General features: G+C 36.4%; 2 protein-coding genes across 2 annotated transcripts in view; both read left to right on the top strand.

The window, feature by feature from the left end:
• Window positions 1-16,302, top strand: part of si:dkey-77f5.3 (uncharacterized protein LOC326903 homolog) — a 320,099-nt gene that overhangs the window by 181,114 nt on the left and 122,683 nt on the right. The gene's annotated exons all lie outside the window — the stretch shown is intronic.
• LOC127972330 (schwannomin-interacting protein 1) overlaps window positions 1-16,302 on the top strand; it is a 211,522-nt gene that overhangs the window by 82,037 nt on the left and 113,183 nt on the right. The window contains exons 3-5 of the mRNA XM_052575767.1: window positions 2,339-2,400; window positions 2,789-2,860; window positions 5,142-5,277. Coding sequence (XP_052431727.1) covers window positions 2,339-2,400; window positions 2,789-2,860; window positions 5,142-5,277 — 270 coding nt within the window. The remainder of the gene's footprint in view (window positions 1-2,338; window positions 2,401-2,788; window positions 2,861-5,141; window positions 5,278-16,302) is intronic.

Raw genomic sequence — 16,302 nt, 5'->3', positions numbered from 1 at the left:
ACCATGAAATCTAGACAGAGAGACTGATATGAAAGCACAAGAAACACGGCCTGGAATCAGTTCCTGTTCGCAGGTATGAGATGAGAACTCAAAACTTGGCACAGTGTAGTGGAGTGATGGCATCCCTGCAGTGTGTTGTGGGGGATTTGAGGTTGAGTTTGGCACAGTTAGTGGCCATTCATGCTGACACAGAGACAGAAGCTGAAAACTAATGACACCACTGAGCAACCAAGCACCTCACTGAACGAGAGCAGATATTCAGCTGATTTAAGCTTGTTATTTTCACCTGAAGATCTTGATTCTTATCAATATCTTCTCCTGTAATTGATACAGGATGGCATAGAAAGACTTGAGAAAAATCATGCATTTTATTCACTAACCATAAGAAATCTTGTTTAATGATGCTAGCAGGCTAATACTCTGAAATAGAGCTGTGCCATTAGCATTAATAATGTCACAGGCTTTTTTTTTTTTTTACACAACACGTCTCATTAATTTTAGGCTCATTACAGATCGGGCCTTATTCACAGAACTCAGCACTATTTGCCTTCTGCAATTAATGGTGTGCCATTACTGTCAGGCGGTAAACAGAATTTTATATAAAATAGATGTTTGTATACAGCAGTAGTTTACGAAATGGCACGCAATGAGTGTGAGATGAAGTCTAGAGCACATTCACTGAGGCCATCAGGTCTGAATGATGCTCTAGGCTCAGTAAAGTATGGCAGATTGTGTCAAACTGTGTTCACATTTGTGCTCTTAACTGATTAGTGAAATTACTTCATTATACCAGGAGGCAGAATAATATCTGAGCTGTAGGCTGTCACATGGAGTCAGTTTTGATTTTATTTTCTTGCTCATTTCAGTTTCTCGTTTCTTAATAAAGCGCAGACAAATAGCCAAAATCGGAGGCAAATCGGTGCTCATTCACACAAGTGACAATCACACAGTGTGACTTGTCAAAGACGCGATCTGAGGGAACTGCAGACACAACGCTGACACCCGCAAAATACTTGGCATGCTAAATATCTGCGATCCACAATCACGCTGTGACTTAAAACTACATCAGCGATGAGCTACTGAAAAATAATTATTTACCTCCAACTCTCTTAGCAGAACACCAAATCCCTGTTCCCTCGCGCAAGAACTCCGGTCTGACACAGGTTCGTATGTTATTTCCTTATCATTTCTCCCATGTGTTTTGTTCTGACACATTGTTTACAGACCAGACGGAGCTGTCGGTTCTTCCTATTGATAAGTCATGCGGTGTGAAACACCCTGTCGCCGATCCATTGCGTAATGTGAACACAGTAGCAACTGAATGCTACCCCAGATAGTCACGCAGTGTGAAAACAACAGCAATCAGAGGAGTTGGAAAATCGTGCATTGTGAACTCGGCATCAGTACAGTATCTGTACTGTATATATATATATATATATATATATATATATATATATATATATATATATATATATATTCCATTAAGTGGCATTTGGCAGTCATTGCAATCATTTGATTTTCTGAGGCGTTTAACATTTTCACCTCTGCAGGGACAAATTTTATAATTGCCTTACATGCATAAAACAATCAGAATCAAGGAAACAGTCCAGGGTCAAAAACACTAAGGCAAGGCAAAAATAAGAAATTCAGAAAACAAATCACCAGCAATGTGTGTGTGTGGGTGTGCCATTCTTATAGTGTGAGACTGATGATGAGGTAATGAGAGACAAGTGATGATGAGTCTGGCAAAGGATTATGGGAAATGGAGTCCGTGGTGAGTGGTAAAGGGTACAGGATGGGGTGCCCTCTAGTGCACCTCAAGGGTACTCCAGCTAGAGTTACACATCCAATTTTCTTCAACAAAAACCATCTTTACAATGCAAAGGTGGAACAGTATTTTTATCCAACATGCATTTATGTTTATTTGGACAGACGGTTTAATGCTACTCGTGTACATGCATTAACACACATAAATTGCAAAATATAGCTTATAAAAAAAAATAAAACGTATTATTGCTCTTGATATTGTAATAATGTTGAGTAAAAGAAAGCTTGATATATGTTGTAGCATGAAAAACAAAAAGCATGAAGCTAAAGCACTGAATCTGCAAAATCTGTTACCTCCATCTTTTCTGCACTTTGTTGTTTATGATGATGAGAGCAGAATTCAGTCAGTGAGCGCACACTACGCTCTATGTCATCAAGACAGCTGGAACAGGTCTAGTTTAATTATGCGGGGGCATTATTGCTCATTATTCCTGACCTTGGCTTTGGAAATGAGGGACACTTGGACTGATTTTATTGTTTATGCACTTTTTCTCTTGTCTGTGTCTCCCAGGTGGAGCTCCAGACAACCGAGAGAATAAAGTGTTTGAGCGACGGAGGATACGAACTGCAAAAGTGAGTACTGTGTGTGAACATGAAACAAGAAGCTGGCAAGACAGTGGAGTTTCTGTTATAAAAGAACATTATTTCCTCTCTGTGCTGATGTGAGGGCTCCCTCTAGTGTGCAGCTCAAGTGTTACAAACCCAACAGATTTTCTTCTCTGTTAACCATTTCATTTATCTCAAAGGGATCATTTCCATTATTTCACGTGTCACAAACTTGTTCTCTAACAGTTATCCCAGTAGTTAAATTCCAGTGAGAGTCTAGTTGTTGTTGAATTACTAAAGAAAGTTCAAAGTGTCAACATCATCATGAAATGTATAATTTAGAATTTAAAATGTAAAAAAAAAGAAAGAAAAAGGAATGAATGAATGGATTAATTGTAGATTGTGCTTGTTTTAGTCATCAGATGGTGACAGACATGGAGAATAACATCACAGTGAGCACACATCCACTGGAGAGCACAGTACTGATGTGAGTATATGATCAATATCTCCATCACCAATACGGCAGATATCACATTGCCACAGCTGATTATAATAACAGGTACTCCACTGTCACGGATGATAATGGATAATACAGTGGACTCAATTATTGCTTTCTCTTTATCATGGTATTACATCGCTAACAGTAATTTATGCATTCAACCTGCTACAAGCAGGCCTACAGATTGTGAGTGCAGAATTACACTGTGAGAAACAAAAGGTTTCACTTCACAAGTTGTCCTTGATACAGTGTTAATTACATTTTTATAGAGTTTAGTTTATGAATGTTTGCTTGAAATGACCAGTTTGGTGATAAATCATGGCAAAATTCCCCACAATTAGTATTAGAGTTTCATATTCTAAGTATCATTAAAACTGTATTTGATTAAGGTGATTTGAACAACTCAGGATAAATAATACCCTCCATAAAACAGAGATTTAAGTAACAGCAGAGCACACAAAGCAGCTTAGTTTCATTTTGCATGAAAACATTGCGGAAAGCTTTGAGGTTTTGTGCTCAGGGAATTATAAAAATGTATATATGAATTAATTAATATATTAATATTAATATTAATATTAATATTAATATTAATGAATATATATGAATTAATGAACCTCTGAAGGATCTGACTGTCTTCAGAAAAGATTCAATGGCATCTTGTTTTCACCTTCGCTCCATGTAATAGCTAATAAACTAGTGTTGGTTACTTGACACAGCTGTAACTCTGCTGCTCCATCAGCGCCACCTGCTGTCAGAGAGTAGATGTACAGAGACTCACATTCACATTCAGTCTGTGTGCAGTCTCTGTCTGGACTAAAAACAGACCAGATTTACATGCTCAGATCTAATTTATGACCGGTTGATGAAAAACAAGCTTATGTGGATTCTACATGTTTAAACAATTCAGATAATGTATCTAGAATTATTTATGATGCATGATAAAATACATATAATAATTCATTAATCAATTATCATTTTGACTCTTTTCTTTATTTAAAGGCTAAAATTTGAGGTTTACAATTTTATGAAAACTTTACAAATCTTTATTTGAACATTTCATATATATATATATATATATATATATATATATATATATATATATATATATATATATATATATATATATATATATACACTGTAAAAAATAAGTGTAATTTTAACTGTAAAATTTTGTAAAAACGCTACGGAAAAAAACTGATAATAGGTTAACAGTAAGTTCCCGTACTATATACAGGGAAAAACTGTAAAAGATCTAACAAAGCATTTAATGTAAATTTACAGCAAAATTCTGTTAATTATACAGCTTTTAGAAGTAAAAAAAGAACAAATCAATGTATAATTTACAGTCTAAAACTGTAAACTGATATTCCCAGAATTCCCTGCGTGACACTCCACGTTTGAAAGTATTTTGTTTAAATAATCATGTTTTTAAATAGTTCTTGTTATCAGTTATGTACATTGAGCTTTATGTTACATCTTCTGTTGCTTAATGAAAGTTTTTTGCATTATTTAAGTATCACGTGTGTTACCATGATGGTGTTTTGTGTTTCCATAAATGTGCACCTTCTATATGTTAATATATACTTCTGCTTGTGGTGAAGCTACTTGTGATGAGCTTTGATACTTCATGTGGCTTTCTCTTATACAGTACCATCTTTATTATTATGGTGGTTGTCAGTATTTTCAAGGTACAAAACAGATTTAATATTGTGTGTTGTTGAATTTACTGGTTTATATTCACATTTTCTTGTTTGTAAATTACAGCTTTATATTGTAAAATTAACAGTTTTTGACGTAAATGTGTTTACAGTTTTCTGTATTTTTACAAAATTATTCTGGCAACCACAGCTGCCAAAAAGTTTTTGTAAAAACAACAAGAAATTTTTTACAGTGTATATATATATATACATATATATATATATATATATATTATGAAGGATCAATGAATCAATATATATATATATATATATATATATATATATATATATATATACACAACAAACTGATGTCAGTCATGATAACATTTGAAATCAGGACTTCACTGGTAATGTTACTGTTTTTGTGTTTATGCAAACAAAAAGTCATTTTATTTGTTCTGTGTTGTTTTAAAAAAATAAAACGTGGTAATTTCCAGCACATTTTAACAATACTGTGATAATACTGATAACCGTTATAGTTTTAGTCACTATATTTTCATTCTGTTACATCACTAAACTGTAAAATAGAGTGTAAGCTAATGAATTGTATCTTTGCTCATGTTATCCATCAGCATCCATCATGACTGGCAAGACTTCCTGCAGACACAGGATATCCTGGAGAAGAGAAGCCCCTCCCCTCCCTCGCTGTCCTCAGACAAGATGAGCACCTCCATCAGCATGACCACCCTATCAGACGGCAGCACCCCTGTAAGCCCCACCCTCTTTCCTCTTCCGCAGGCTGTTGGTGTAGCTGCAGTAGTTTGAGGTGTTTGTTAATTTTAGGTCAGTTTGGTCTGAAACCCATGACGTTGAGGAGCATCAAATGCATTTGGTAATGCTTGTGTTCAGACATGTTCCCTGGTAGTAATCAAGGTATTATTTGAAATACCTTTGACACACCGGACAGCCGGACATTCCGAGTCACATCGGTGACTGAGGAATTGGGATCTCGCTTCGAGAGACCAATCTACTTTAAGCGTAAACTAAACAAGCCAATGCACATTGGAATGCAATGATTTCATCCAGCTGCCACTGATCAAAGCATGAGCATAAAAAGGCAGCAGGTGCAACTCATACCAGCCTTTCACTTTGGAGCCAAGCATCATTTTGCCCTTGCCAAGCTTCGTCAAGTCACCTTTATTTATATAGCACTTTTAACAATATATATTCTAACAAAATATATAGAGATGTGCTGCGTTTGGTCTCGTACTCTATCGCATAGGTTTTCAGTGTTGTGCACTTGCTTAGATCTTTGTTGTGATAAACAGTAAAGTGTGTTCAAGCGCTAGCAAAGAGAGTGTAAAGAAATACCCTTTGTGAGAAGCAGTTAAATCGGCGGGAGTTAAAAGCAGATCGTAAGTGTATTTATTTCTTGTCTCATTAGTGTTTAGCGCAATTGTTATTGCTAGGAAAAACTTGTTTACTGTGTTGGGACGTGCTGCGTTTGGTCTCGTACTCTATCACATACGTTGTCAGTGTTGTGCGCTTGCTTAGATCGTTGTTGTGATAAACAGTAAAGAGTGTTCAGCTGAAGGTGATGAGCTAAATGAATATATAAATGTAACAAAGCAACTGAACAGCATTAAATAGGAAAATATTGTCATCGCAAACCGGCAGTTCATCATTGAATTCAATGATGTCATCACCCAGCTAAGTTGAGTTTAAGTGGGTTGGGCACTTCAGGCTGCACTACCCCATGTTGTGCTGCACGTGGCCATCTCCTCTGTGTGTCTCAGCACCTTAAAGGACGTTTCACTAAAAGAGCACGGGTGTGTCTTTTTAAAGATGATGTTGCATCCGGCAAACTTGACAATGGGTTTTCGTAATAACGATTTTGCGTCTTGCTATAGACAACTTAATCCAAAATTATTTTGTTGGTCTTTTTTATGTTGTTGTAGGACCACCATTCTGTGAAATACTGAATGTCCTCTCTGTAGGCTGTTAAATTAAAAATAAATTACAACGAGAAAGTGAGTAAATAACATTTTACATTGTCAAAGAACATTATGACTGACTTCGGTCTAGCATGAGTTTAAGCACTCTCAAAAAAAAAAAAAAAAAAAAAAAAGCTCCTTTCAGTTTCACAGCAGTTACTCATGTTGTGAAGAATTCTGTTCTGCTGCTGAGGGGTGTGTCCTCCTCAGGGACATTGAGAATATTTTCCTAGCTCTGGACAGATATGGCCCTTGGGTCACAAGATCCTAACAAACCCACACAGTGTGTGTGAGTCTTTAAAGCTCTGCACAATAACTCTCACTGCTGTGTGTCTCTCACTCTGAAATTCATCTTTGAGCAATTGATGTTATGTATTTATCAGAATTGGAATGGAATTATATTCTGAATTAGCTTATAATTGTTTAATTATGTAACTGGCATGATTACCTCACAATTTTTACCTGACGAATAAAATGTTGTCCGACACCCTGATGAAGGCAAGTAAGCCGCCATTAATTTTTGCATGTATAAATAAATCTCTTCTGATATCATTACTTGCAGTAGATTAAAGTGCAGTCTGGTGTTTCCACAAATCTGTGTCCAGTATCAATCATACTGTAGTACCAATGACTGGACCATGGCTGACATCTTTAGGGTTTTCTGATTTCTGAATGTCACTGGCTTAACAAGTTCCAGTTTTCATGATCAGGGAAAAAGGTTCACTTTTGTTGGATTGTATCATTGTGCCACTCGGGGTGGATCCATTATTTATCATTTTAATTTCTCTGTATTTACAAATCCTTGGAAACATTTGTGATAATGTAAGTGCACAAGTGCATTAAATATATCACACTGTGCAAGTGGTTTATGGATATATTATTACAAAAATCTTACATATTGTTCATCTAATTGCTCATAAAAACTAGTGTTAATAAATAAATAAATAAACCTTGACTGAAATTAGTAGACAAAAATAGTATTATTGTAATTATTATTATAAATATTACTTGAAGGTTTCCTGTGTGCTTTGATCATGTGATACATACAGTAGAGTCTAATATGAGCTGATGTGAAGTTGTAATGATTCCACTAGAGGTCAGTACAGGGCTGTAATCTTCTCATATGCCATCATCATCATCATCATCATCATCACTTATCACCAGACCATGAATATACTGCATCTATTTCTAAATACAGTTAATTGTTTTAAATATATTATTTTTTTTTTAATGTGTTTTTTAATATTGTTTAATCTTTGTTTAAGGGTAAAATGATCTTAGGCATGTAAATGTCTCCTTGTTGGTAGAGCAGTGAGTCTACCACCTGGTCGAGGATGTAAACGTTGGCTAGTTGGTATCTTTATGTCACAAAGGAAATTACTGTGTCTCACTCAGTCTATTTCTCATTTGGTGTAATTGCATTCTGTTGTCCTGGTATTAATTAAAGCGTCAGAGGAGAACAGATGAAGGTTCCTCTGCCTCTTTCTCTCTCAGTCTTTTAATTTCATGACACTCAACATTAAATATTTAGTGGCTGTAGATGGCATCAGACCAAGGCCTCGTCTGTGTCCGCAGCGCGTCGTAATGTGCATCGATCTGATTTCGCTCTGTTTGGTCACTGCCGTGTGTTTTGGGGACGTTGCCAATATGAAAGGTTGATTGATATGATTATGATGGGGCTCTATTCATTAGATCCGTGAGCATGATTGTCTGTTCAGAGCCTCTGGGAATAAAACAAGCATTACTGATTCATGACACATCCTGAACCCTGCAGAGGAAGACGGATGTCCTCAGGATGGAAAAATATGCCGTGCATGACTGATCAGAGACCGTGATCATTAATTATCGGAAAACGCTTAAGATACATTTGACATGATGTCATCATTTCAACTCAAACAACTTAGTGTGAGGTGAAAACAAAGCGGCTCGGTGTCTGGGTGTGGTCTGGCTGACCCAAACACTCCACATAGGCATTTTATAGAAGGAATAGATGGATTTTAAAGGGATAATTGAAATGAAAATGAAAATGCAGTTATTTATTCATCCTCATGTTGTTTCAGACCTGTATGATTGAGCACAAACAGATGAGGTCCGGATTAACTGTTTTTATATGGAAGCAGCACTGCTAATCATTCAGCTGAACGTCTCCTATTCTGTGGGAGAAAATAAGGAACATTTGGATTGCCTTGGATTCTAAAAGATAAAAACAGCATTCACACTACTGCAAAATGTGCATGCTAATTTTACCCTAGATGTTAGTTAGGGTAGGTGCCACAGTTAAAGGTTTTCCATTTGATTTAGCCACTAAATTAGACAATCTCCACATGCCCTATCTGCAAAAATAAATAGATAAAAACAGAACTTTAAGTTGAATGCAACTGATGCAAATGTTATAGGTAGGGGGTGCTCTTAAAGAACCCCACCACTCAAATTTTATTAAGATGGGGTCCCAATTTGTATAGACGTTTTCAAATTAATGAATATCATCAAGATGTGGGTATCATAACAGAATAATAATCATTTTATTCCAGGCTGGTTGTAATCATTCACAACTGGGTTGAGAGTCAACATGCCCCCTTCCAAAGAAAAGTGTTTTTAAAAGTATAAGGGGAGAAGATGATATAAAAGTCAAATATGCACTAACACTCCACCCAGATCTTAAAATACCAATACACAGCACATATGCTTAGGAATAACACTCCATTGCCCAGCCAGACCTAATGGTTAGGAACAAGATATTTTTCCCAGATTTACAACAAGCTAGCCCATTATGAATATAAATCACATTAAACCAAGGAAGAAAGATGCAGGATGACGCCTCTTCTTGGCATCTGTTTCCATGGTGACTATTCTCTTAAGAATGTCTTTGTGTTCACCATGAACTCTGAGTTTTAATCAGCTCAGATTTAATCAAGAGTTCTGGGTTTATGTGATGCGATCAGCATACCCATCTGCAATTATGGATAGAAATGGCATTGACACAATTATGATGAATGTCCACAAGTCAATTAAATAAACTCTGTCTGGTTTGTCCATGTCTGTTTAGTCTACACACAGAGATGGCAAGAAATAATTTTACCAATTTTATTAAGCACTCATTAACCTGAAAGAATGTTTTGTTGCTGTCAACACATCATCATAAAAAAATGAAGAAGAAGAAAAAACACATAAGACAAACTCTGTATATTGATAGTTTTCAAGTGACATCCACACGTGCCACCGTTTTCTCAGGAAATCTATTTCTGATGGTGCCTTTGACTTGAAATTTTAACAACCTAAGTAATCTACACATACAAGGAAAAAATAAAGTCCAGAAACAAAGTTATGTGTAATAAAATGGAATGACACGAAGGAATGACACATTTTCAAAAATATTGAACACACAAAAAGGCATGGAAAGCCAAAACACCAGCTGTACAACAACAAAGTATTAAACACATTTCCCTGTATCATTCCATTTTATTAAACAGAACTTCATTTGTTTTCTCTGTATATGTGGATTACTTTGGTTGTTATTGACGTCCCATGTCAGCAGCACCTTTAGAAATATATTTACTGGAAAAATGGTGGTGTGTTCAGTACTTATTTTACCCTTTGTATACTTTGTATGGGTCCATATGTCTTCTGGCACTGGTACAGATCAAGTAGTCTAGATTTTGAAAAACACAATATGTATTCATGCAGTCTCCTTATCCTAATTTACTACTGTGACGAGTGGTTCAGGGCCGAGAGCCGTGGGAACGGAGCGAGGCTGGTGGAGTGGACACCTGCTCCACTCACCCGTCTCGAGTCCCACAGAGGATATCGGAAAGATACAAAAGAGGAGCGACGACAGTGAATGACGAGAGAGGACCAGGCCTGGGTCTTAGTTTGTGTGTGCGCGACAGTCGTCCATGAGGGGCTGTCAATTGGATATTTGATAAGTTTATATCGGACGTTTAGAAGACATAAAAAACATTTTCAAAAAGGATGTCATAAAACATTCTGTCTTTGATTAGAAAAGGTGATGGGATTGGATATAGATAGCTGTCTCCCAGATGAATAAAAATACATACATTCCGTTTTCTTAATATTAAGTGTTAAGTGATTGTCTTGCAGCCAGTTATGTAAATGCTGCAGATCTATATTAAGTTTGTAATTAATTGTGTGAATGTTTGAACCAGACAAAAAGATAACAGTGTCATCAGCATATAATGAACTAGAAAAATTAAGTACATAAGGAAGATCATTAATATACATAAGAAAAAGTAAAGGACCTAAAATGCTTCCCTGTGGAACTCCCATAGAACACACTCTCGGCTGTGATGTTACTGAGCCGAGATCTATCACTTAAATATGATGTAAACATATCTATTGCGGAAGAGGACAAATTAAAAGAAAGAAGTTTATTTAACAAAATTTGATGATTAACTGCATCGAAGGCTTTTATAAATCTATGTATATAACTCCAGTAACCTGACCCTTATTTAAAGACACACGTATCTGCTCAGTAAAAAGCAGCAAAGCCGACATGGTTGACCGCAAGGGTCGAAAGCCATGCTGGCAATCACTGAGTAGGTTATTGTCTTCAAGGTAACTGATTAGTTGATTATATAATGTTTTTCAAGTAGCTTAGAAACAGTTGGGAGAAATGCTATAGGGCATATTAAAGTTGTGATTTGAATGTTTGCATGTTGAATGTTTCTTCCTGCGATTTTGAAGTTTTTACCTTGTTACAAATACTACTAAGCAATCTATCGACTGGTAACTTAGGTTTTTGACCAACACCAACTGATATTGCTACGGCCACATTGCAGCTTTAAAATCTGTGTAAAAAAATGATATATATATATATGTCTATTCAATCCTTTTCTCATTTAAGACCATATTAAATTATCTTTTGGAGGTAATTTCTTAGTCTAAATTAATGTATGATTATTTTGCAGTTATTTAGATTAATTAAACAGCACATTATGTAACAAATTAGATTGACCCAAAATAACAAATAAATAAAAAAGTCACTAATCAAAGGATCTTTCAACAGTTTTAGATCAGCTTTGCTACGATTCCATCACCTGGAGAGCCAGTTTGGTTGGTCTCTTCTGCATTAAAATGGATACAGTAGATTATACGGGAGCATAGAAAGCACATCTGCTTAATTGAAGAGGGAAAACTGGGAAATGCAGCACTGTTCCCAAATTTGCAGATCTCCAAACTTTATTCTCCCTCACTGGTCTCAAACCCCAGACTTGAGGCTTGACCCTTAATCACCAGACTGCTATTGCTTCTAGACTTCTCCCTTCTGACTATTTTTTTGTTACCCCATAATAATCTCATAATTTAATTACCCAACCTTCTCCATTTTATTCTTATTCTCATCCTTTTATAAACCCACCTACTACTTTCCCCTGGTCCACTTCTCAAGTTCTGTTTAATGCCTGGGGAAGGGATTTTGGAAAAGGAAGAAAGACTGTAATCAGTCAGAGGAGCAATGGGAAACACTCAAGAAGTTAAGGGAAGACAATCTGTTTTAATTAAACCAACAGATAAAGGGAACACAGTAATCATCACAGATAGGGAACAGTGTGTGAGAGGGAGTTCAACAGGAAGTTGGAAAGACCCACTTAGGAAGATATGGACATTATCAAATGAAAGATTGAGGGATTGTATAAAACATGTTTCTCACAGAACAAGTGCATTATAAAACATGGCTAGATACACCTACAGTATTGTTCAAAATAATAGCAGTACAATGTGACTAACCAGAATAATCAAGGTTTTTAGTATATTTTTTATTGCTTCGTGGCAAACAAGTTACCAGTAGGTTCAGTAGATTGTCAGAAAACAAACAAGACCCAGCATTCATGATATGCACGCTCTTAAGGCTGTGCAATTGGGCAATTAGTTGAAAGGGGTGTGTTCAAAAAAATAGCAGTGTCTACCTTTGACTGTACAAACTCAAAACTATTTTGTACAAACATTTTTTTTCTTTCTGGGATTTAGCAATCCTGTGAATCACTAAACTAATATTTAGTTGTATGACCACAGTTTTTTAAAACTGCTTGACATCTGTGTGGCATGGGGTCAACCAACTTGTGGCACCTCTCAGCTGTTATTCCACTCCATGATTCTTTAACAACATTCCACAATTCATTCACATTTCTTGGTTTTGCTTCAGAAACAGCATTTTTGATATCACCCCACAAGTTCTCAATTGGATTAAGGTCTGGAGATTGGGCTGGCCACTCCATAACATTAATTTTGTTGGTTTGGAACCAAGACTTTGCCCGTTTACTAGTGTGTTTTGGGTCATTGTCTTGTTGAAACAACCATTTCAAGGGCATGTCCTCTTCAGCATAGGGCAACATGACCTCTTCAAGTATTTTAACATATGCAAACTGATCCATGATCCCTGGTATGCGATAAATAGGCCCAACACCATAGTAGGAGAAACATGCCCATATCATGATGCTTGCACCTCCATGCTTCACTGTCTTCACTGTGTACTGTGGCTTGAATTCAGAGTTTGGGGGTCGTCTCACAAACTGCCTGTGGCCCTTGGACCCAAAAAGAACAATTTTACTCTCATCAGTCCACAAAATGTTCCTCCATTTCTCTTTAGGCCAGTTGATGTGTTCTTTGGCAAATTGTAACCTCTTCTGCACATGCCTTTTTTTTAACAGAGGGACTTTGCGGGGGATTCTTGAAAATAGATTAGCTTCACACAGACGTCTTCTAACTGTCACAGTACTTACAGGTAACTCCAGACTGTCTTTGATCATCCTGGAGGTGATCATTGGCTGAGCCTTTGCCATTCTGGTTATTCTTCTATCCATTTTGATGGTTGTCTTCCGTTTTCTTCCACGTCTCTCTGGTTTTGCTCTCCATTTTAAGGCATTGGAGATCATTTTAGCTGAACAGCCTATCATTTTTTGCACCTCTTTATAGGTTTTCCCCTCTCTAATCAACTTTTTAATCAAAGTACGCTGTTCTTCTGAACAATGTCTTGAACGACCCATTTTCCTCAGCTTTCAAATGCATGTTCAACAAGTGTTGGCTTCATCCTTAAATAGGGGCCACCTGATTCACACCTGTTTCTTCACAAAATTGATGACATCAGTGATTGAATGCCACACTGCTATTTTTTTGAACACACCCCTTTCAACTAATTCAACTAATTGCCCAATTGCACAGCCTTAAGAGCGTGCATATCATGAATGCTGGGTCTCATTTGTTTTCTGAGAATCTACTGAACCTACTGGTAACTTGTTTGCCACGTAGCAATAAAAAATATACTAAAAACCTTGATTATTCTGGTTAGTCACATTGTACTGCTATTATTTTGAACAATACTGTAGGTGTAAGAGATTTTACATTCCTCCAAAAACACATAATGACCATAGGTGCTTCCAGGTGTGTCCCCAGGAAGACCAATAGTGTCAGACTACCGGAGAGAGAGTTATGGAGCAAAGTTTATAGACTTCCATCTGAACTCACTATCATCATGCACAATTTGATATACACACACACACACACACACACACACACACAGTACTGTGCAATAGTCTTAGGCCACTAGTATTTTCTCCAAAAAATTAAAAAGTCAGTTATTTCTTTGTTTTGCTGTAGTTTGTGTCAGTAGGAAATATCAGTTTACATTTCCAAACAGCCAGTGCTGCACACAGAGATGTGATCTGATCATCATCAGTCTGTCTGGAGTGACATGAAGACACAGAACCAACTGAGACAGACTCAATCCAGAAGAACTGTGCCAATGTCTCCAATAAGTAAAATAAGATCAGGATGCAGGGAAGTTAAATATTCCATGACTAATGGGAAACAGATCCGGGGTGAAAAGGAGTCCAGGCAGAGCATTATGGGAAATGTAGTTCATGAGAGAAGTAGTGGTGGCAGTCCAGAGAGAGCAGATGCCATGGAATTAGCTAAACTAATCAGGCTTCTTCTTAGCATCCATCTCCACAGATTTGGCACTCAAATTTGTTCAAAGTATTTTAATGAGCTTCCAAAACTTGAGTTAACTGGACTACCCCCAGAGTGTGTTTTTGGATCTGACAACTACAGTATAAGTGAGTTTTGGGTCAGTCAACTGAGAATTCAGGGTTTATATAACAGCCAATTTACTCTGCTTTATGAAATGCCAAATCAAGTGGAGTTTGTTTATATAGAGTTTTATACAATAGAGATTGTTAAAAACAGTTTCAGAACAGGGAAGTAACAGTGATGCCAGCTTCATCTAATGCAAGACAAATCCTAATTCTGTCATTATTCAGATCCAGTCAGTTCACTCTTGATTTAGCTCAGTTCAAGAACTGTCTAAAGTTAAAGTTAATCAAGTTCAATTCTGTGAAAACTACTAAAGACAGTAGTGTCGATATTCAGCTCCAGTCAGTTCACTGTTGATCTAATTCAGTTCAGTAACAGTGTCACTGTTGCAAAATGTGTCAATTATAAGCAAATTCTATTTGGTTATAAAGCAGCTCTATACAGAAGACAAAAATGTCATTACTCAGCTTAATTCAGTCCTTAGTTTTGTGCTCATCCAATCGTTTCATTGATGTCAAATGTCAATGACATCATTGAAATCCCAACTAAGCAAACCAAAAGGTGAGTATGGCAAGGAACCCAAACTCCAACAGGAGAAAAAGGGAAACAAATCATGCTCAGAAGCAGTGCTCCTCAGGTTAAATCAGGATAGGTCACAAAATAAAACAGACAACAGGGAGAAAAGTCCAAAGAATGGGCATGGGCATAAAAACAAGAGGAAAATATTTACAAGGTACTGACATTAAAAAATTATTTTTATTTTATATTTTTCTGAAGAAAAATAAACATTTAGTGATGAGAACCAAAATGTTAAATGTCGTAGATGAATATTTACTGAGTAATCCACTTTTTTGTAGAGGGGATTTTCACCTGATTTTTACCTGAGATTCAGAGCCAAATTACAGGGGGTTGGAAATGACTTGTGAAAGATGGCAGCATCATGATATCATGATGTCATATTTACACAGGGATTGGTTGGTCTGTTAGGAAAAACTGGTGCCCATTTCCCACAAATGGTATGATTCTTTAGGATATCAATGAGAAGTCTATAACATACTTTGGTTCAAATTTCTCTGTGGTAGTGTAAAACAACACCCTTTTTATCCTGTCAAAAACAGTTCTGTCCACAGCTAGTCATTTCGGTGCATGTTCCTTTAAATGCTAATAAGCTCTGCTGACCCCGCCCCACTCTTCTGTGCTGTGATGGGCCGCCCTCACGAGAAACTCTTAACTTTAGCTGCATTCATTGTGAAACTTGCATTATTAGGAAAGGGGATTTGACAATTCTTAAAAAAAAAATATATATACATACATATATATATATATATATATATATATATATATATATATATATATATATATATATATATATATATATATATATATATATATATATATATATATATATATATACTCACTTCTGCTGACTGCTATGTCCATTATTACATCCAACAACAAAACATCTTAATCTCTTAGGAGACGTTCTGTTCCTGCGTCCAGACAATGGCTGACTGGCTACAGCTCACTCAGGACAGACAGTCAAGAATCAGTGAACTACTGATTTATTGGGATAAAAAAAAAAAAAGAACCCTTGGTGGATTTTTATCATTATAGGGTAGTTGTATACACTCACATCTATGTTCAAAGAATATTGCATCTGATGACCCCTTTAAATTGCACACATTTTTAATGGTCAAAAACTACCAAAACTTGTTCTTCCAGCAGCCTTTAACCACCAGAGTCAAAAACAATTCAA

The sequence above is a fragment of the Carassius gibelio genome, chromosome B15 (assembly GCF_023724105.1).
Source record: "Carassius gibelio isolate Cgi1373 ecotype wild population from Czech Republic chromosome B15, carGib1.2-hapl.c, whole genome shotgun sequence".
NCBI lineage: Eukaryota > Metazoa > Chordata > Actinopteri > Cypriniformes > Cyprinidae > Carassius > Carassius gibelio.
Note: the sequence above shows the minus strand (reverse complement) of the source record. Positions and strands in the feature narration are given on the sequence as shown.